At 48.7% G+C, this 22,110-nt stretch overlaps 1 protein-coding gene across 3 annotated transcripts in view; it reads left to right on the top strand.

Annotated features, from left to right (window-relative positions):
• Positions 1-5,635: 5,635 nt before the first annotated feature.
• The window catches only part of CCDC88C (coiled-coil domain containing 88C), a 110,029-nt gene continuing 93,554 nt past the window's right edge, over positions 5,636-22,110 (top strand). Inside the window, exons 1-3 of one of the 3 annotated variants that reach the window (XM_036238627.1) lie at positions 5,636-5,834; positions 6,609-6,709; positions 12,045-12,153. In XM_036238627.1, coding sequence (XP_036094520.1) covers positions 5,775-5,834; positions 6,609-6,709; positions 12,045-12,153 — 270 coding nt within the window. In that variant the 5' untranslated portion in view covers positions 5,636-5,774. Of the gene's footprint in view, positions 5,835-6,608; positions 6,710-12,044; positions 12,154-22,110 lie in introns of those variants that run through there. The other 2 variants (XM_036238630.1, XM_036238629.1) reach the window with 2 other exon arrangements.

Below are 22,110 nucleotides of genomic sequence, written 5' to 3'. Positions count from 1 at the left end.
ATTCATACTACCCAATCTACAAAATCAGTGTAATCCCTATCAAAATTCCAATGCACCAAACAATACTAAAATTTGTATGGAGTCATGAAAGACCCAGAATAGCCAAAGTAATATTGAGAGAAAACAAAGCTAGAGGCATTGCACTCCCTGATTTCAAACTATATTACAAAGCTATAGTAATCAAAACATTATAGTATTGGCATAAAAACAGACACAAAGATCAATGAGACAATAGAGAGCCCAGAAATACACCCATAGATAAGACAATAAGGCAAAGGAGCCAAGAATATACAATGGGCATACCCTCTTCAATGACTGGTGCTGGAAAAACATGCAAAAGAATAAACTGGACTACTGTCTTATGATATACACAAAAATTAACTCAAAATGGATTAAAGACTTGAATGTAAGACCTGAAAGCGTAACGCTCCCAAAAGAAAACACAGGCGCGAAGTTCCTTGACATCATTTTTGGTGATGACTTTAGGATCTGACACCAAAAGCAAAATAAATGAATAAAAAAATCAATAGGACTACCTCAAATTAAAAAGCTTCTACAGTGCAAAGGAAAGCAACAAAATGACAAAACTACTGGATGAGAGAAAAATATTTCCAAGTCATATATCTGATAAGAGCTTAATATCCAACATATATGAACAACTCATAGAACTCAATAGCAAAAACAAAAACCCAGCGCAATCTAATAATCCAATTAAAAAATGGGCAAAGGACCTGAACTTTTTTTTCCCAAAGATACATGAATGGCCAACAGGTACATGAAAAGATGCTTAACGTCATTAAGAAAATGCAAATCAAAACCACAATGAGCTATAACCTCACACCCGTTAGGATGGCTGGTATCAGAAGATGAGAGGCGACAAATGCTGGCGAAGACGTGGAGAAACGGGAACCCTCACGCACTGCTGCTGGCGGGACGGTAAACTGGTACCGCCGCTATGGAAGACGGTGCGAAGACGCCTCAAAAAACTTAAAACACAACTACGATATACCCCAGAAATTCCACTTCTGGGTATTTATCTGTAGGAAATCAAAGGAATCTCTGTCATGGAGATACCTGCACCCCCATGTTCACAGCAGCATTGTTTACAATAACCTGGAGATAGAAACCACCTCGGGGTCTATCGACTGATGAATGAAAAAAAGTTGTGGTCTATATACACAGTGGAATATTATTCAGCCATAAGAAGAAGAAAATCCTGCCATGCTAAGTGAAATAAGTCAGAGAATGACAAATACTGCGTGACCTCACTTATGAGTGGAATCTTAAAAAACAAAACAAAACTCATAAAAAAGAGAACAGATTTGTATTTGCCAGCGGCAGAGGTTGGGGCAAAGGGAATTAGAGGAAAGTGGTCAAAAGGTACAAACTTCAGCTGTAAGACATAAGTACTGGGGATGTACTGTGTACCCTGATGACAGTTAATGGCACTGTAAGGCACACAGGAAGGCTGTTAAAGAGAGTAGATCCTACGAGTTCTCATCACAGGAAAAAAATTTGGGTGAGAGGGTATCTATATGAGATGATAGATATTAACTGTATTTACTGTGGTCATCATTTCCTGACTCTTGACCAATGCAGGTTTGTACTATGTGGGTCCACTCATATGTGAATTTTTTTTCAGTAAGTACAGCCTTCTGAACTTCAGGTTTTGCATCTATGGATTTAACCAACTGCGGATGAAGACAGTATTTTCACATCTGTCCAACCGTGGTTTCCCTACTGCAGACTGAAAATACTGTTTTCAATCAAAGGTTGGTTGAGTCCACAGATGCAAAGGGCTGACTGTAGACTGAAAGTTACATGCAGACTTTCGACTGCGCAAAGTGGGCACCTCTATCCCCCACACTGTTCAATGGTCAACTGCGCGTACATGAGTCAAATTACTATGCCGTACACCTTAAACGTATACACTGCTGGATGTTAATTATATCTCAATAAAACTCAAAGAAAATTTTAAGAAATCTAATACAAAGTTACAGTAATCAAAACAGTGTGGTACTGGCATAAGGATAGACATATAGACCAGTGAGTGGAACAGAATAGAATAGATAGTCAAGAAGGAAATCCTCTCATATATGGTCAAACGGTTTTTAACAAGGGTGCCAAGCCCTTTCAATGAGGGAAAGGTCTGTCTTTACAACAAATGGTGCTGGGAAAACTGGATAGTCATAAGTGAAAGAATGAAGTTAGATCCTTAACTAAAAATGAATCAAGGACCTAAAAATAAGCCCTAAAACAATAAAACACTTAGAAGAAAATGTAGAATAAAGCTTCAAGACACTGAATTTGGCAATTTCTTGGCTATGACACCAAAGGCAAAGGCGACAAAAGAAAATGGACAGACTGGACTTCATGAAAATCTTGTTCATCACAAGACTATCCCCAGAGTCAAAAAGTATCCCATAGAATTGGAGAAAATATTTGCAAATCACATATCTAATATAAGATTAACATCTAGAATACATAACTACAACTCAACAACAAAAACATTCAAAAATAGGCAAAAGACCTGACTAGACATTTCTCCAAAGATGATATATGACTGGCCATTAAGCACATGAAAGAATCCTCAAACATCATTAATCATTAGACAAATGAAAATCAAAACCACAATGAGATAACCATCCCAAGTCTACTAGGGTGGCTACTATCAAAACAAAACAACAGAAAACAAGTGTGGACAAGGCAGTGGAGGAACTGGAACCACCGAGCACTGTTGGTGGGAATGTAAAATGGCATAGCTGCTATGGAAAAGCGTGGAGCTTCCTCAAAAATTTTTTTTAAAAAAATAGAATCACCACATGACCCAGCAATCCCAAAACACTCCAAAGAATTGAAAGCAGGATCTCAAATAATTACTGTATATCCGTGTTCACAGCAGCGTTATTCACAATTGCTAAAACATGGAAGTGACCCAAGTGTCCATCATCACATGAAAGAATAAGCAAAATGTGATGTATGCACCCAATGGAGTATTATTTAGCCTTAAAAAGTAAGGAAGTTCCGCAATATGCTACAACATGGACGAACTTTTGAGGACAACAAACTAAATGAAATAAGCCAATCACAAAAAGACATACACAAATACTGCACTTATACGAGGTACTTAGAGCAATCGAAATCATAAGGCCAGAAAGGAGAATGGTGGTTGCCGGGGGCAGGGAGAATGAGGTTATTGTTTCATAGGCATAGTTTCAGACTCACAAGATGGGACAGTTAGGAGGATGGATGGTGGTGATAACTGCACAACAATGTGAACGTATTTAATACCGCTGAACTTTACACTTAAAATGGTTAAGATGGCAAATTTTATGTTATGTGTACTTTAACAAAATAAAAAATATATTATGAAATATACGCTCATTATAACAAAAATCAGATACGGAGACACATTAACTAATAGCTACTCCTCTCATCCAGCGGTACAAATAATTTAAGCCCCTATCAGGTAACACAGAGATGCTATTAGCTTATGCAGCTAAGCCAGCATTTTCTGACAGGTGAAAATACCTTTATCAGAATGCAGATCATAATTACAATACTGCTTCTGTCTAGGAAGCAATGTATAAAGCAGAAAGATTATTTTTCACACAGAAATGAAAATTTAAAAACAAAGGGTTAAATCTCAAAACAGCTGGAGTGAAAGACAACAGCTGTTCTTGGGGGGCGGGGATGGAGGGCCATTGCTTAGTGGTTAGGATACGGTCTATGTGTTTTGCTTCCTGCAAAAGTCTCGAACTTAATAGAGACTTAGGAGAGATAATTCTTCTTAATAGTGGTAGAATAGGGCAGATGAAGAAGGGACAGTGATTATAAACCTTTTTAAATGCTTTTGACCTAAAATTACTTTATAGAATCATTAAGGAAAATGTTCTTATTTTGATTTGAGGGGTTTAAAAGACTTAGGAAGTAACCTGTTCAGGTCGTCCGGTCCTCTGAAGCCTTCCTACTCTGTAACCTGGGCACGATCCAGTTTAGGTGACCCCCTGCCTCACTGGGAACAAGTACCAATGGGGTCCAGCCAATGAACTGCATCATTTTGTGAGAGAATCCTTATCAAACGAATGACTTTAAAGACTCTGTCTCCTCTTTCCAAAAGAGCTGGGGTCAATGTGAAAAAAATTCTGGCTGCAAAGCCATCCCTTACTTTACGGAATAGGGGCCTTCCAAATAAACATGGGTGGGGATACAATTTATACCTATTTTCCAATCAATTTTACCATATGGGCAACGAAGGCATTAAGAAATATATTTCTGGTGCACGAAAAAAAAATACACGGGCTCGAATTTTTAGTTCCTCCAAAATATCCTACTTTCTTTTCTGTCACTCGGACTTCCATATTTCTCTTTAGGAATCCCTAACTGCCCACTTGGCTCCTGGGGCCGCAATCTCTCTCTCGCCAGCCCAAGGTGCGACAGAACACGGCTGCAATACCATACTTCACCGGCAGATGCCGCAGCCCTAACACTCGACAGAACCAACTTTCAAATTACTAACGACGCAACCGACAGCCATTTATTTAATGCCTACTGTATACTTGCCCAGGATTATGCTAGGCGCTTCAGATCAGTCCCGCACCGACTCGTTCAGATGGGTAACGCGTGAGGATTAGGTTAATTAAATCGATTAAAGTGCTTTGAACAATGACTGAATTATATTGTGAAATTATTACCAGTCCCAGGTGAGGTGACAGGGACGGGCAGGAACTCGGGTCGACGGCAGCTGTCTCAGCAGAGAAATCTGGACCCAGGGCTTGCTTTCCATCCATTTGGGGCCCCTGTCCTTTTTCCTGTCGTTTGCCACCAATCTGCTACTATGTCCCCCAAGTTGGCATCTGGAATTTGGCTCCTTTCCGGAAAAGTAGTGGTGGTATTAGGGGTGGAGGGAGCGAAGTTATAATTGGGGCGGGCCCAGGTCCGTTCGGCCACATCACCAGCTTGCTGCAGGAACTTCTAGAAGGCACACAGCTTGGGACGTGGCACGCTGGGGCGCAAGCGGTCACGCTCCGACGGTCAAGCTCCGACTCTGCCCAAAGTTTCCTCCTTTGGCCTCCTGGCCTGCGCTCCACCTGCCCGCGAGACCTACCCCGGTGCGTGAGGCGCGCGGGCTTGGATCGCCAGCCATCTGCGCAAGCGGGGCCCCTCGGCGGCACCCGGGGCCCAGCCCTGCGCGGCCAACGCGCTGCACCTGTCTAGGGCGGGCAGTCCCGGGGTGAGGGTCCGCTGTGCACCCCCGCGAGCAGCCAGTGCCGCCGCGCGCTAGTCGATACTGGGGGCCGGGGCCTCACCGCAGACGCGCGCGCGCAAGGAGGCGCCACGTGCTGGGGCGCGGAGCGCTGGGCGTCGGCGCGCAGCAGCGAACCCACGTGCGGGCAGCCGGGCCCGTCGCAGGGCGCCCCGCCCCCCACGCGCGTGCGGGACGCTCCGCCCCCTCGCGGCGCCCCGCGCAGCCCAGCCCGCGCCGTGTCTCCCGGGCCCGGCACCGCGAGGCGGCGCGCCGACCGCCGAGGGCCGCCGAGGGGCGGGGCCGCCGCCCGCATTGTTCCTCCCCGAGCGGCGGGCCCTCCCCTTCCCCCAGCCCCGGGCGGGGCGCCGGGCCGCCGGAGCCGCGGAACGTGGGCTCGCGCCCCGCCTTTGTCTCCCGGGCGCGAGCCGCCGGAGCCCCGCGCCCGCCGCTGGCTGCCGGAGCCGCTTTGTGCCGCGGCGCGGGGGACGGGGACGTGGGGCGCGGAGCTGGCGGGCGCAGCCTCAGCATGGACCTGACTGTCTCGGAGCTCATGGAGCTCTTTCTGCAGAGCCCGCTGGTGACCTGGGTGAGTGCGCCCGGCTCCCCACCCCATTGTTGGTGCACCGGCTCCTCTGCCGCCCGCCCGGGTAGCCAGAGACCCGACCCGCCCGGGGCCCCCGGTAGCCCCGGGTCGCGGGGGACTCTGCAAGTGTACCTGGCCGGGGCCCGCGCCCCAGGGTTGGAGACATTTTCAACTCAGTGGGCGCGCCCGATGCAGGACCCCGCGGCGCTCTCGGCCCGGCCAGCGGCAGAGCGGGTACACCTGTTCCCGCCGGGGCGCGGAGCCGGCGGCCCAGAAGCGGACAGTGTCCGAGTGGTTCCCCTGGCCCCTGTGGCTTGACTCTCGGGAAGGGGACCCACTCTCCAAAAATGTCTGCGTGCAGTTTTTGAACCCCTGAGACCGGCGTGTGGGTGGCGGTGACGGCGGGGGTAGGGAGGTTCCGAGTGGGAACGTGTACAGGCTGGGTTGGGCGCGGTGATTTCAAATGGATTTGAGACGTGAGAAATTTATTGCAAAGTCTTTATGTTTTCATTTTCCGCTCTGGGACGCTGTAGAAAAGTGGCGAGGAAGTTTTCTTCCCGCTGTCTTGCGTCTGTTGCCGGTCGCCGGGGGGCGGGGGGGAGTGGAGAGAGGCCCTGGGGGAAGGGGGGGGCTTGGTGCCTGCTGAAGCGTGGGTGGGCTTTACGTGACCCCGCTTCTGCCCACACGGGCCCTGTCCGCCTTTGCCCTGGACAACTTTAGGCTGTGCACGTGGTGGTGACTGTTCCTACCTTTCTTTCCGCGTCCCCTTCCCCGCAGGTGAAAACTTTGGGCCCATTCGGAAGCGGTAACCAGGACAACCTGACTTTGTACATGGATTTAGTGGATGGCATCTTTTTGAACCAAATCATGCTACAAATGTAAGTTATTTTCACAGAGGAAGGGAAAAAAACGATGTTTCAGAAAGTTTAAGTTTGTAGAAATGGAACGTGAGGTTGCAACAATGGGAACCACTTTGCACGTGGGCCACTGTTATCTTAGTAGTAAGTGCATTTTCACCACGGTTCGTTGGGGTTGGAAGAACTCCAGAACAGCAGGTTTCCAGCTTGTTTGATGAAATTTGGAATTGAATGACTGTCACCCACCTGGTGTAGATAGTGCAGTTAACTCAGGTACTTACCTGTCATTTAAGCAATGAAATAAAAATAAAAAAATTTAAAGAAAAACCCCTTCTTTGGGGTCAAGGAACTGTAACAACAGTGTCAAGTGAAGGGACGTGTCAGAGGTGGGTTGGGGGCATCCATGAGTGACTCTAGGTTAAGACGTCTGTGTTTCTGAGCTCCCTTTTCATCTTCCGTTTTCTGCTGCCTCATAGCAAATGCAATTGGTTAAGTCGCTTCTCAGGAACTGGATTTAAAGTTACTATTAGAGGCACAGGGAGTCAGAATCTGTCGTACTGTTTGTTTTGGAGCATGCGGCTTGAACAATATGGTGGCAGTTAGATTGCTAGCATGAATGTGACCACATCCTTTCCTGTTGCTGAATTCTGCAGAGCCTGTCTGATTGACAGCCTGCCACATGTAGGTGTTGGCTCCTACTCGCGCCTTCTGTTTTTAACTCAGAAACTGCAGGGGACGTATTCCAACTGCATGTCAGTGTGACTCACAGGCACTCGAAGCAAAACAAGACGTCCTAATGTATGGATCATACCCTGTTGCTCACCTGCAACTAAGCAAGTTGTTATATTTTAGCATAAACCCTTTAGCTAATGAGAATTGGTTTCGTTTGTGGCCCAGCAAGGAGGAGCAGTTAGCCTTGGCAAATATTTTTAGAAAGTGGTTAAAATAGATTTACCTAAAAAGGTTCATTTAAAAAAATTTCCAAAGAACATTGCTCCTTTTGTTTGAATAAGTTATTTGGTGTCATGGTGTGGGAAGACACCGCAGTGTTAATGCTTTGGTTTTTCTGTTTGTTTTTAAGGCAGTACCAATTTTACCAATCCTGTGTTTGATTAGAGTCTAGAAAGACAAATCTGTTGTCAGCTTTGGCAGCACTTCTTCGGGAACTTCGATGAGTTTTCCTGGGGGGCAGGTTCATGGCATAGGCAAACTCTGGCCACTCCTCCCTGCCCCCATTCTGTTAGACCCCCAAAATTACTGGGTTCCATTGATGCAGTAACCAGTGAAACTTCAACCTGTTGTTACCCAAGCCCAAGACTGTTTAATTAAAAAAAAAAAAAAAAAAAGGCAGCAGTATCCCCAGCCTTTTCATTCAGCTTTTACACCCAGGCAGAGGGAGAACAAAAGGCCTGGGCCTGTTTCTCTTTCTTCCCTGACCTTTGGAATTCCTGAAGCGTTTACCACTTGCTTGTAAATCAGGAAAGCCTGTTGGACGTTCCTTTGAGAAATGCCAGCTCATCACTTGTTCACACTTGGCCGGTGGCTAAATTCAGTTTGAAGGGCTTCTCCCTACCCCTTGACAATCTCAAATGTTGTTTTCTCCTCTGTGATATGCCAAGGTAATCATTCTGGAAGTGGGAACTGATAAGTTTGCAGCTTTTAAGGCCTCAAGCAGTGTTTCTGGGCTCTTCCGGCCAGAGTCAGGCTCAGAGAAGGGACAAGGATAAGCTGTTTGGGTGGCTTTCCAGAATGAGGAGATTGAGGAGAGTGGTGCCAGTAACACACAGTTTACTGATTGGGTGATCAGAATAACTGCTCCAGGTGATAGAAATGAAAACGTGATTTGCCCCTGGAAGCGGGTGGAGATTGACTGGAAAAGGGACATGGGAACTTCTGGGTAGTGGAAACGTTCTGTATATTGCGGGAGTATGTTTCATTTTTCAAAATGCAGCCAGCTCTACCTTAAGATATGCGCATTTTACTCTATGTAAAAATTCCCTCAATTTAAGAGGAAAAAAAAAGAATTCCCACCTTAGTGTCAACAGCCTAGATACTCAGCCTGGGTTCGAATGCCAGGTCTTTCTCAGACTAGCCGAGTGATGTTTTGCAAGGCACTCATCACCTTGGTTTCCTCGTGTAAAATGGGAAGAGAAATACCTCCCTGAAGAGATGATCGTGTGGATTAAATGAGGTGGTGTGTTTAGTTTAGCACAGTGTCTGCTTCTTAAAAAGTGTTACTCTTTCACGTATACACCGTAAATCCAGAAAGGATTTGAGGCACCTCAGAAGATTTCTCCTGCTTCTTAGTCTCCTAGATTAGTGCATAATTCTTAGCACTCTGCCAATGCGATCTAGGGCAAAACAACTCCGAGACCCATGTCCTAACCCCGCATCCGACCCTACACTTTAAGGGAAGCCTGTTTTCGCTTCGGCCAAATGGAGAGACGTCAGGCTGACTAGCAGGTAACGATAAGGCTGTTCTGCTTTATCTCCCACGCCAGTAGCTTCCACTCTTGTGTCGTCCACCTATTTTGATAAATTCTCTCCAAGATGGCAGAGAGCAATATGCCAACTGGGTTGCTGGAGCACAGATAAGAGGTGTGTCACCTAATACTTCAGAGCCATATGGAGGCTGGCTGGAGGTCACGTGATTGCACCTGGGCATTGTCTCTGGCAACCAAAGAAGGCTGCAGTGGCAGTCTCTTGGCCCTGGCTTCGTGGTGACATCAGTGACTGGAAGCAGGAAACCCTGTGAGCTCAGCTTTCAGGGGAGGCCCAGGTCTAGGGGAATTCCTGAATGAAAGTCAAGCATTGAGTGGTGTGGATGGAGATGCCTGGGAAAACCTACTGAATAGCTCCTCTGTAAATGCAGATTCTCCGGGTACCTCCTGGTACCCAAGGGAAAGCAAGGTGCCTGATTCTCTTTGGACCCATTTTTCACTGTCTCAGGAAAATTACTTTTAGAGCTTTGACTGGCATCAGGCAGACAAATTCAAGACCCCTCTCTGTCACTACTTCTGTTATCTTGGGCAAATTACTTAAAAAGTCTCAATTTCCTGATCTGTAATAACGGGATGGCAGTTTATAGATTTCGGGAGGATTAAAAAAGATTATGCATATATAAATCATTGTTGTCGTTAGAGCGAGGTCCGGGTTTGTGTACCCACGTGCACGTGCTGGTGTGCATGTGAGAGTGGACACCTCATTTGACCCAGATGAGAATCCGGCTCTTGATCGATTTCCTGCAGCAAGGAGAGGTGGAGGTTACACAGTGCTGGGCAGGGTGGGGACAGGCCTTCCTTAAGCATAGTTGACTTTTGTTTCAGTTTGGTTCCTAATAACCTCTCTTAACCCTGAGAGCCTTGGTAAAGGAGGCAGTATTAGTGATCATAATACTTAGTCTAATTACATCGTAAATATTGAGACTCTTGGAGTATTGTTTCAGTTAGCTGTTGCTCCCCAGGACTGGTGAGAACAAAAGCAGAATGACCAGAGGCTTCCCTGCTGTCACCTGACTGACGCCCAGGCCGTGACTTGGGTGCTTGTGGTGAACATCCACATGTGTGCCGAGGCCCTCCAGCTCCTGACACTCCTGGGGTGGTCCCATCTGACTTAAAGTTGGGTCTACAATAACAACAAAACAAGAAAGCCCTGCACGTTCTCTGAGTTCTGCTATTTTAAGGAGCACATCTGTCACTTTACGAAATTGCTTCTCATCTCTTAAGATATCCATAGTGAAGGAAGGAGAATTGGACCTTTAAGATAAATTATTTTGTAATGCTAGGTACACTTCTGTAGCCAAAAATGTCTTTGCAGTTCAAGTTCTGAATGCCTCCTCTATTTCTAAATTAATTTCCACGGAAGCGTTAACCTTTATTTTCTCAGTAATGAATGGCTCCAAGAGAAACATGTAATGAGTAGATGGCTTGGCCAGACTCCACTACTGTGTGGAAACAATGAGAAATGTTGTCGTATGACGATTGAAAAGATCCTCCGGTTGCCCCCAAGGTACCCATGTGACTATTTTAAGGGATACAGGATGACCGAATAAAATCCATGGCTGAGTCAGTGTAATGCATCAAGGGGTTTACACACAGTGCAGTGTGCAGACTCGTAGTGTACCTATCAAATCATGACTTAATGGTCAAAATTTAAATTGCTTATGTGTTTTTTTTTTTTTAATTGTGCTTCCAGTATCTTTTGAAATGACTTCTATTTGTTGGTTGTGTTTTATCAATTTTGTATTAATTATCGACTTAGAATGAGTCAAATGGCATTGACATTGATTTCCTTAACTCCCACGCTCCCCTTGGGTGCTCCTCTCATTACCGAGGGGAGGCGGGGGTCACTGAGGAAGGAGGAAGAGGCTTGCCTCTCTTCCGTCATACCAGCTCCCCCCGGGAGGCTCAGCGCCCTTATCACAGGGCTCGCATGACAGATGAAACCGTGAAGACAGCCCTCATTTGAATTAGACATCCTCCCAGTGTCTTGGGATAGAAATGGGGGAGGGCTTTGTTACGAAAAGCAGGTTCGTGGAGAGGTGGCGGCTAAATCTTTTATATTGAGTCTGTTCTCTTCAGCTAGGAAACCAAATTTTGACACTGAGAATTTTGAGAAATGTCCTTTACAGAGATGAGTGAAATTATAAATCACTTGATTCAGAGTTCTAGTTTCATCATAACCAGACCCAACGTTTGCCTGAGATTGGAAAATAAATGACACTTCGGGGGGTTCCCACATGAATTATTTGTCTTTACTCTCAGCACTTCTCGTAGGTTGTATTCTAAATCTGTGTAGTCTCGCAGACTGATGATGTCAGCTTTAAAGATAGAATTGCGTCCCTGGGATGTAAATCATGAGCGGGTGCAGCTCAAGACCATTGCGGGTCCAGAGGTGGGAAACCCATGTGAAATGGAACACGAAGGATTTTTATTGCTTTAAGTTAGAAAATATACCATTCTCTCCCCTTTTTTATCTTGATAGATAATTTACATATTTCAGTTCAGCTTTCAATCCTTTTAATATTTAAATATATTTTGGAGCAGTTTATTGATTTTTATGCAGCATAACTTTTGGGGTCTGCATTAGCGTTTGGCTGTGATTTATGGGTGCTGTGTACAGTGGGAATGGGGATGACATTGATCAAGGGCCTGTGGTGGGCTTGGGGCTTGGGGGAGCAGGGAGGTGACATCTGTGGTCCTCCGTTCCGCAGTGGCAGAACTGGTTCGACTCGAGCCACACTTGTCATAGCCTCACACCAACCTAGGCTCGGAGAGGGCTAAGCACTGCCGTGCTGGGAAAGGAGGTGTGGCCAATGCTGGGGACACAATTTCCATTCTCCTGTTTCTTCCCCCAGAGACCCCAGGCCTACAAATCAACGCATCCACAAGCACGTCAACAATGACGTGAACCTCCGCATTCAGAACTTGACCATCTTGGTGAGAAACATTAAGACCTACTACCAGGTAAGGGCAACTCTCTGTCCCTTTGGAGTTCTGCTGTGCCCCGGGCAATATTGCCACTCGGACGGCTTCCCCACAGGAAGCCGGGAGGAAATGGTGCTCATGGTTAGGCACCTGCCTGATAACTACTTGATGCAAGTGCGTTTTCACTTACGTCCTTTTTTTTTTTTTTTTTTTGGCCAACTTTGTCCAGCGAATCACAACTGTGGCCTCAAGCACACAGTCAGATGAGGTGTGGACTGGGCTTCTGGAGGGGCACCCTGGCGTGGTTATCACCCACAGCTCAGTGAGTCTTCTGCAGGAGCAGTTCAGAGGGCCGAGGGAGATAAGGGACCACAGGAAAGTTGCGCTGGGCCAGGAATGTAATCAGGGAGCTCCCAGCTTGCACAGGATCACTGGGGTTCACGGTGTGGAGTGTCCACTTGTCACGTGCTCACCACATTTCATTAGCAGATAGTGGGTCAGCAGGAGGGCGTCATGGTGAAGGGCTGTTAAAATCTTCATCCCAGCCTTGGGAAGGTCGGGCGAGAACCTTCAGTGATGTTCATGATCTTCACGTGGCCGACATTGATGCAGTATGGACTTCAACTGTGCCGCACAGAGCCCTGGTTTTCAAACGTTTCTTAGCATTGAAATTTTCCCCAATCTTGATTTTTCTTAAGACCTTGGGTGAAGCCCATGACTGATTTGACTTGGGGGTTGGGGTTCTTAGTACCCTTTGCTCAGCCCCTTCCCCTCTCCCATGGCACCTCTGTGGGCCCCGGGACTCCGGGGAACATGATTTGAGAACCACTGCTCAAGAACAAGTCCCTTCCAGATTCATGTTGGAGTCTCACTGAGACGTTGGCCAGGCTCTGCCTCTGAGACCTGTTCCTCGCACTCAGCTTCCTGGGCTGTGACTTGGTCCCGGTTAGGGGTTTGGGTGCATCCCCTCTCTGCCCTGGTGCAGAGGTGTCTGGTTATGAGGTCAGGTCCCACCGGATAAGCTGCCAAGTGGACCTCGTGCTGCGGTGCTGGGCCGTATGCAGGGTGAGGGCTGGCGTCGCGGCAGGAGCCCTTGCTTCTGACTCACCCTGAATTTGAAAAAGGTTGGGAGAGGGAGGAAGTGGAGAGCGTCCTGGACTTTCTGAGATGATTGCTTTCTTCCTTGGGTGTATGGGGTGGGGGGCTTGGGGTGCTGGGTGCTTTTCCTGAGTGGCCAATTCAGCAAGCCACCTGTGCTCCTCCCATGGACTGTTGGTAGCCCAGCACCGTGGACTCGGAGCAGGCTCTGGGAGGCTTACACCCAGCCCCATCCTTTTAGCTTCAGGTGCCAGCTGTGCTAAGGAGGAGCCAGGGGGCGGGGCGAGGTCTGGGATAGCTGTATCTGTGGGGCCGAAGTGAGTTCATTTCCTTGTCCACCTTGAAGGAGCCCACGTCAGAGCCAGGTGTCCTATAGCAGGTGCGTCTCAGCTGGCGCTTCCCTTGCGATGGCCACAGGCAGGGGAAGCTGGGCAGGGCCGATGGTGCCGCCACTGAACTTGGGTGGAGAGGTGGTCTGGCGGCCGTGCTGGCTGTTCTCAGGGACTCGGGTCTTGATCCCTTATCGACAGGCACCATTCATGGGAAGCCGATGGTTTTGATGCTGTGTGCTGAGTGCCAGGGGAAGCGGATGGTGCTCACGGTTCACGAGCCAAGACCCCTAACTCAGGCCGCATGGGAGTGCGGGGGAGTTGGCGAAGGCTTCTTGGAGGAAGTGACACCTGAGTGGAGTTTTGGTGGGCAAAGGAGTTTCCATGTTTGGAGGGTCATGGGAAGGAGAGAAGGGGAGATCGTTGAGGTAGAGGAAGGTCTGGAGGCATGAGGCAGTTCTGGCCTCCATCTGTCACAGGAAACACTTTCCTCAGTTGCTTGGATAAAGGCCTGTTTCACCGAGCTTCAGATGAATCAAAACCAAGGAGGATGTCACCACGAAATACAGAAATTCAGGATTCAAAACAGGCTTGCAAGGCGGGCCAGAGCCAGTGGTGGTGGAGACTCTTCTGGGGCTGGCGTGAAGAATCGGCTTTTTCAGAAATTCCCCAGCCGAGTCTTAGCATCCTTCCCACAGCACGGGGGTCAGTGGTTAGCGCGGGGGGGGGGCGGTTCTCAAAGTGTGGTCCCCAGACCAGCAGCGGCAGCCTCACCTGGAACTTGTTAGAAGGGCAGATGGTCAGGTGTCTCCTGCCTCAGCTGTGTCTGGGAGGCAGTAACCTCTTCCCTATGGCAGCGACGGAGGCCTCCGGTGGAGGTGAGGTTTGCCACGCTCTCTGCGAGCAGCACGGAGCAGCGAGGCTCTCGTGCGAGCTGTTTGGCCACACAGATGCCGCCTCTAGTTTTGCTGGACACACACAGGTGGTGATCAGCTTGGACCATCCAGGTCTGCGCCGGCCAAAGGGGCCTGACATCTGCTTGAGACTGTCAGTTTGGAGTCAGTTTGCCGCTCTTGGGGGCACTGCGTAGAGTTCCGGAAGATGGGTACTGTCATAAGAAGAAAGAGGTGGCTAGTCCATTCTCAGGGCCCAGAAAGACGCACAGGTAAAAAGGAGGACCCCGTGTCCTTGCCTGGCTTCTGCCCTGTTAGCTCTTTGAGGTCAGGGCTGGTGTGGTGGCAGCCCCAGCCCCCGCCGGCCGGCCCCGAGTAACTTGCTAACGGCCGCAGTCATCCCTGCCCCTCAGTCCTCACCGAAGAAAGCTGGCGGACACTTGCCTCTCGGGTCGACACAGGTTACGTGGGGGCAGTGCTGGGCTGTGTATTTTTTCCTTCTGATCTATTGTAAAATAAGGTTTTGGTCATATAACTAGTGTGTGCTTTTTGTAAATAGCTTGGAAAACAAACAAGTAGTAGGAAAAGAAAAACTACCCATACTCCACCACCCCAAAACAATCACTATGCGCATTTTTAGTGCTTCCTTCCAGTTTTTGCATGAATAGTTTTTGTTTTATGCGGTGTGGTCGTGCCATATATACAATTGCATATCCTGCCTTGTCCCCCTCCCTCCTGACATTCTAGTGCAAACATAATTGGTTATTGTCAGGGGACTTTCAAGAAGGTTTTCTAAAAGAAGCCCTGCCCAGCGTCCCCTTGTGAGGGCTGGAATGAAGCAAGACAGACATCGTTTCTTCTGGTGTGGCCCCGGGCACGCAGGAGGTCGTCCCCCTAGTGGAGTGGGACTCCCCGTTGCCCGTGGCTTTTCAGGAGACACATCAGAGTCACGGAAGCCAGCCCCGGGTCTTGTTTGCCAGGCCGCGGTTCTGCCTCGCTGTCCTTTTCTGAGGCACCGAGGGTCAGGGACAGTTAGGAAGGAGGGGGCCATCTCTTGAATAGCATGAGTTTATTTATAGAGAAGCTCGAGTTTTGCTTCTGAAAACCTGTGGAGACAAAGGGTCCTTGACCCCTTCTTGGGCCAGAGGACAGATGGTGGGTGGAAACCAGCGTGGTCAGTTCAGTCTGCCGCCGGTGTCTCAGCCAGGGTCCCAGGCCTCCTGACTTGCTGCTCGGACTCTTCTGGGGCTGGGATGAGGAATCTGCATTTTCAGAAATTCCCCAGCTGAGCCATAGCATCTGTCCCACAGCACGGGGGTCAGTGGGCTAGCTGGGGATTCTCAGAGTGTGGTCCCCAGACCAGAGCAGCCACACCTGGAACTTGTTAGAAAGGCAGATCGTCAGGCCCCTCTGAAGAAGACCTGTCGTGGGGGTCCTGCCGTCCGTCGTCAGCCCTCGAGGTGACTGATGCACCCTCATGCTGGAACTCCTGGGTTAGTGATGTCTACAAGAGGCACCATCAACCAGTTCTGGGGTGCAGAGAGCTCAGTGCTCACCAGGCGACTCCTCCTCCATCACATACAATAGACACCTCATCTGCCCTGGAACAGGAAGGCAGGGTCCCGGCAGCCCTTGGAGGACTGGGTGACCAGAGGCGTCAGGTTGCTCTTGGGAAGGGGCAGAGATAGCCAGAGCTGGACAGGGCCTTGGGAGGAGAGCACCTGGTCAGTCTCTGTATTGTAAAGAAAGGGCTGATCAGTCCAGGGGGTGGGGGGCACCAGCTCCAGGACAAGCGCCCTCAAACGGGGCGTCTGCCGAGAGGCCTGGAGGAAAAGCAAGCCCGGCCCAGAACTGCATGCATACTGTCTCAGGCCTCCTGGCTGGTCAGCTTTGAGCCTAATGTCACCTGATGGTTTTACTTGCTCAAAAGCCAAGCTCTTTTTCATCTGTCTTTTCATCTTAGCAATAATCGTACTTCGGATAAACCTCATTGGCTGCAATACTGCCGCTGCACAGAGCTCTGAGTCTTTTTTTCTTAATTAAATTTTGGATTTATAGAATGGTTCAGTTTTTACATTCACAGTCGAGTATTTACATTAAATGCAAGTTTGTTTGATAGCGGAGCCAGTAGGAAAATAAAATAAGGCTAGTATAGCAGAAATGCCCCAGTGTAGCTGACACACTCATCCTTAGGGGGCTGTGCGCGGTGTCTGGCCGCCGTTCCCTGCACTGGACACCTGTGCTCTTGGCCTTCTCTCAACCACTAGGGCCTAATTGTCCTGTGAAGTTGAGAAGACACCTCTGGCTCTGGGGTGGGCGGTACTGCGGACAGCAGCCTGGACACATTCCTTGCGTGTTGATGGAGATGTGCGTCTTTGTTGTCAAGTCCACGCGTGGACCCCCCGGGCGCATGGAGGGCTGACTCCGAAATGGGAAATGTGCTGGGTCTTTGAGCTCCCGCCTCACTGACTGCCCTGGGACAGATCTCCTTCTCTGGGCCTCCTGAGTGCTCATCTGTCAAGAGGACGGGGCCCTTGTGGGCTTGAAATTCCAGTCACATGGTGGCCAGAGACAACCCAGGTTTAGAGTTCAGATCACCTCGAGGAAGTGTTGTTTCACAAACTCTTTGAACTCGGCTCTTCTGACTTCCGGTCTCTCTGTGGTCGGAAGGCCCAATAGGCCCAGCATATTGCCCTTTATCTCACAAGAAGTATTCCGGAGTTGCCTTACCTTCTATAATCTCTTTTTTCCTTCGCTGATTTGAAAAATTAAAAATAACAACAGATGGTTATAATGAATACCCGTGTATTTGTTGTTCAGAATAAGTATGAACATAAATATATTTGATATTTGATTCAGACCTTTTTTTCGTTAAAATTTTCCTAAAGAAGTCCCTAGTATGCCTCTACCGAGTCCAATTATCCATCCCTCCCTGGAGAAAACCCCTATCATTAATTTGCTCCAATTTTTATACTCTTGGGGTGCGTGTGTGTGTGTACGTGTACACAGACATTGCTTTGTGTGATATCTTTAGGTAAAAGTTCACATACACTGCCTGTATGTTTTCCCCATTCAGCCCCGTTTTTGAGACCTATCAGCTTTCTCCGATAGTTGTATTAGATAAGAGGGACCGAGTACTAAAAATTAGAATTATCTTTAGAAATGTGAGCACTGTTCGAAAAATGAAACTTTTGTCAAAAGGAAGAATAGTAGGAAATGTACATTTGGCATTGTCGGTGGGAACACAGTTGACTCAGGCAGAACCTTCTCATTCGCGTGGTCTGGAGGGTTTAGCTAAAGTGAGGTCTCTGGTGGGGCGTGACCTGCTTTGATAGATGGGGACAGTATGCAAGGGAGCTTGTTCTCTGCTTAGGCCCTATGTACAGGTACCACTGGAATTTGCTTTGTGAATAAGTCATTTGCAGAAGAGAAATGACTTACTCCCCTTCTGACTCTCCGAGTTAAAGAGGAGGCCTGTGAGGTGGATATTCTTGGTTTTGTGGCTTAAATCTACATTCTGAGGAAATTAAAATTATGATTTTTGATTATAAAAATATTTTCTGAGTGCAAACCGGGAAATATAAAGAAAATTAAATTTATTATTTCACCATCTGCAGATACTGTCGTTAACATTTGGTATTTGTGCTTTCTGACTTTTTGTCTGCGCACGAGTGCCAGTGTGTGTTTCAAGCTGCGGATTGTAACCCTTCCATTTACCGTGTAGTGAGCATTTTCCCATGTCATAAAATACACTTTCGTGATAAGGGTTTTAATATTTACCTGGCATTTCATCATGTGGCTATAGCACTCTTATTTCTGTCTCAGAGTAATAAACAGTACCACTGTGAACATGCTTGTACTTAAATCTTTCAACAGCTGTTTTTATTTTCTTATGAGAAATTCCTAGCATGGAATTCCTGGGCCAAAGGGCATGAATACTTTGAAGACTTTTGCTACTTATTGCCCAAATTGCTTTTTTTTTTTTTTTAAACCTTTTGCTTTTCTTTGTCGAATTGCCTGTGTATGTGCTCGTGACAGTACCTGTCAGAAGGCAGGGTTCTGTATTGCTGTTGTGCACTGATTTCTGTGTCTCTGTCATGCGGATGAAGGTCTGAGATTATTTTTACTGTACGTCTGGGCAAACTTCCGTGTGTCGGAGAATCATTGGATGCTGGTCTGGAATGTCCAGCAGGACAGCCGCAGGTGACCGTGGCATGGCGAGAGCACAGCCGTGAGGCTGGGTGGGTCAGCCCCGGGACCGGGCTTTCATCAGAGGGGCCCCTGTGCCCTGGCCACCTCAGCAGTGGGAGCCCTCTGTCTGCCACGTACTTGACCCAGGAGCTTACCAGCTCCCCTGCGAATGTTCTTTTTCAGCGTAAAGTTCAAGAGAGAACCTTTCAGACGGTTGGGAAGTGAGCCTCTCAGTAGGGCAGTGGTCTGTGTGGACCCCTCCTTTCCTCTTCCCCCTGCTTCCTGTCCCCACCCCTCTGCCCTCATCCTCTCTAGTGCAGAGTGATGAAATGCGGGAAGAGGAAGCTCTGGTGACCCAGAGAGATGGGTGTGGCTGGCCAGGATCACCTTTTTTTCTCTCTTTCTTTCTTTTCTTTCTCTCGTTCTTTGTTTCTTTCTTCCTTCTTTCCTTTTTTTTCTTTTTCTTTTTCTTCTTTTTCTTTTTCTTCCTTTTGTCTTTTTCTTGTTCTTGAGACTGTTCTCTTGCCTTAGACACTCACATCTAGTGGGGTGGGAGAGGTGAGATATACCTACCACGGTGACACCTGTGTGTGCACAGTGCACAGGGGATGTCACTGGATGTAGGAGGAATTCCCCAGCCTGGGAAGGGCAGAGTTCATGGGGAGCTTTCTAAAGGGAGTGACGCTTGACCTGAGTCTTAAAGGATCTACAGAGAGCCAGACTGGCAGGAAAAGGGGTGCATAACGGGTGTCCTGGGAGGGTAACAACACCCGAAGACCATGGAGACATAAAACAGCCTGAAGACTGACTAAGTCACTTTAGAGTGGCTAGAGGTTACAGTGTCTGGGGAGTGCTGATAACTGAGGCCAGGAACATGGCAAGGTTCTAGGCAGTGGATGCCATGCTAACAAATTTGAACTTCATCCTGAAGACCTCAGGAGTCCCTGGAGAGCTTTTAAAAGGGAAAGTTAAAAAGAAAAACAATGGCACCCACATTGAGAATAGATTGTGTCAGGAGGGAGAAGGGAGTCATGGCAGGTCGTGGGGGCCTGGACCAAGGCGAGGACGGAGGAGAGGGACGAATTCTGAGACCCATGGGGGATATCGGCCACTTGGCCTTGTGGAGAGCAGCTTGCTCAGTGCCCCACCTGGAGCAAACATCTCTGGAGTATAAGACACTTTCTCAGGCTCCAGAAAACTAAGCTCTGCCCCCACCCCCAGCTTCCAGGCAGGGCCTCGCGGGGGCCGCGTGGCAGTGGCTCTGAGTCACTGGACAGGGGCCACAGAAGGGCGGCAGCTTTCAGCGCCACTAGGGTTCTTGTCCACGCTAGATGTGAGGTGTTTGCTCCTGACCTGTGAGGACCTCCAGTTACGTGCCGCACGGTCTCAAACCTTTGCAGAGGCAAGTTTTGTTTCTGCAAGACGTGCGACTGCCAGTTGGACTTGGTTTCTTTTCTTTTTGTTTTTAGAAGAAAAGTTGTTGAGGGCTGTTGAATGGCAACCAGGAACTTTGGGATTCAGCTCTGTGCCCCAATCAGAAGGCTGAGAGAAAAATGGCTGGTTGCCTACCGTGAGCCAGGCTCTAGGCTTTTTAGCCTTGTCGTGAGGAAGAAATTGCTGTCCATGTGTTGCAGAGTAGGAAAGCGAGGCTCCTGGAGTAACCGAAGGAAACAGCCCAGAGAGCTGCACGTTTTCTTGGTCAGTGGCTGCCTGGGGAAACTTCTTTCTAAAAATCAAGCTTTCTCCACTCAGCCCTGTAGCGAAGTGGCTTGCTGCAGTTCTGCGGAGGTTTCTGTGATCTGCACTGACAGCAGGGTGGGGTGGATCCGGGGCCAGCTTCTGGAGGGTCACCTGCCTGCCAGCCCCACCCCCGCCTTATTAACTAGATTTCACATCAGCAGAGCCCCAGAGGAAGGTTCTGGATTGCTTCAGGCACCTCTGAAACCACCACTTCCTGGGCTGGGCCGTGGGTGGGACCAAGGCAGCAGTTGGCCCCAGACCTACCCCCGCCCCCCCACCACGTACCCCCCAGAGAAGCAGGAAGCTGAGAATCAGGGCTAATTGCAGAGGCTGGGGCGGGGTAAAAGGGGTGTCGCATGCAATTAGCAGAGCTGGAATTCTGCCAGGCCATGGAGGTTTAAAGCAAGGAGATGAGGGAAGGGGAGGGAGAGAGTGTACAGACGCAGTCTTTGTGGCCTCTGCGGACTCCTCCTCCTGGCCTTGAGTCCACACCTTGAATTGTAGGAGTGCCCATCTGTCCCTGAGCTGCCACTCTCTTCTTAATGCAGAGGAAACAGCTCTTGGCTCCAGAGTCTCACCCTTTGCTCCCAGGCGCCCGGTGTGCCACGGAGGGCCCTGTGGGCTGCCACTTTGGTCAGTCCCGCAGGGACTGAGGCCAAACGCCTCACACACAGTGGACCCAAAGGCCCACCCAGATCTTCACGTTTGCAAATCTGGACTTTCTCACGTGTCTGATACATGTTCTCTCGCTGTGAATTTACTTTTCACCTTTTGCTCAGGTTCTCTCTTAGTTCATGGCCATTCATTTAAAAAGCGTGTTTTTGAGCCCTTCACAGAAGGTTCATGCACAGGAGAGAGGGAAAAAGCTGTGTGGGGCGCGGGAAGCTGGGCGGTCTCCCCATCGTCGGGCAAGAAGTCTGAGTTTGTGCCTGCAGCAGCAAATTAGCTAAAACCAGGACTGAAAACGCTGTGCTGCTTTTTGATGGCGCCAATTGGCCTCATTTCCAGCGAGGTCTTGCTCCCCGCATGTTCAGAACCGCGCTCGTGAGCGGCCCGGTTTCTGAAAATGCAGTTAGAAGCACAGCTTGTCTCACGGGACCCCGAACAGCGGCAAGGCGGGACGTGGTTCAGAGCTGCCATTCTGCTCGTGACAAAAAGGAGGGAAATGGATTTCTCAAGTTTTTAAAAAGAAAAAAAGTCCTTCGTTTGCCGTGGGTTTTGGTGTTCACTGCCAAGATCAGCGAGTTTGGTGTTATAACTGGTTTGTCAGAGGGAGCCTCTGGAGGACTTGCCCGGACAGGCGCTGCCCCTGTGGAGCCGGCTGCGTGGCTCACGTCCAGGGCTAATAACAGTTTTTGTTACTCAACAGTTTTTTTTTTTTTTTTTTATGAAGGCAGAGTTTTTCTACTACTTTGCTGTGGCGTTCAGGGCCTTGGTCCTTTACAGTGTGATTTCATTTTTATTTTTCTAGTAACGAGGATGAAGAAGAGCTTGTCTTAGACTGGTGGGTTCAGCCGTAGGGATGTTGAGGCCACATCCCGTGTTATTTTGAGGAGAGGTGGAGGTTTGAGAAGGGTGACAGGCCGCCAGCCGTGCACTGCAGGGGTTCTCTTGGTTTACAGTTGGGTTTCAGGTTAAGGGGAGAGGGATGCTGTTCTAAATATGGGGCCAATTTCCATGGGAAGAGATGGGGTACAAAGCAACTTGGGATTGGGGGGAAAGCCTCTATTGGCTTTCATTAGCTG

The sequence above is a fragment of the Rousettus aegyptiacus genome, unplaced genomic scaffold (assembly GCF_014176215.1).
Source record: "Rousettus aegyptiacus isolate mRouAeg1 unplaced genomic scaffold, mRouAeg1.p scaffold_m13_p_3, whole genome shotgun sequence".
Lineage (NCBI taxonomy): Eukaryota > Metazoa > Chordata > Mammalia > Chiroptera > Pteropodidae > Rousettus > Rousettus aegyptiacus.
The sequence above is the reverse complement of the archived record's forward strand: the minus strand, read 5'-3'. Positions and strand labels throughout refer to the sequence as shown.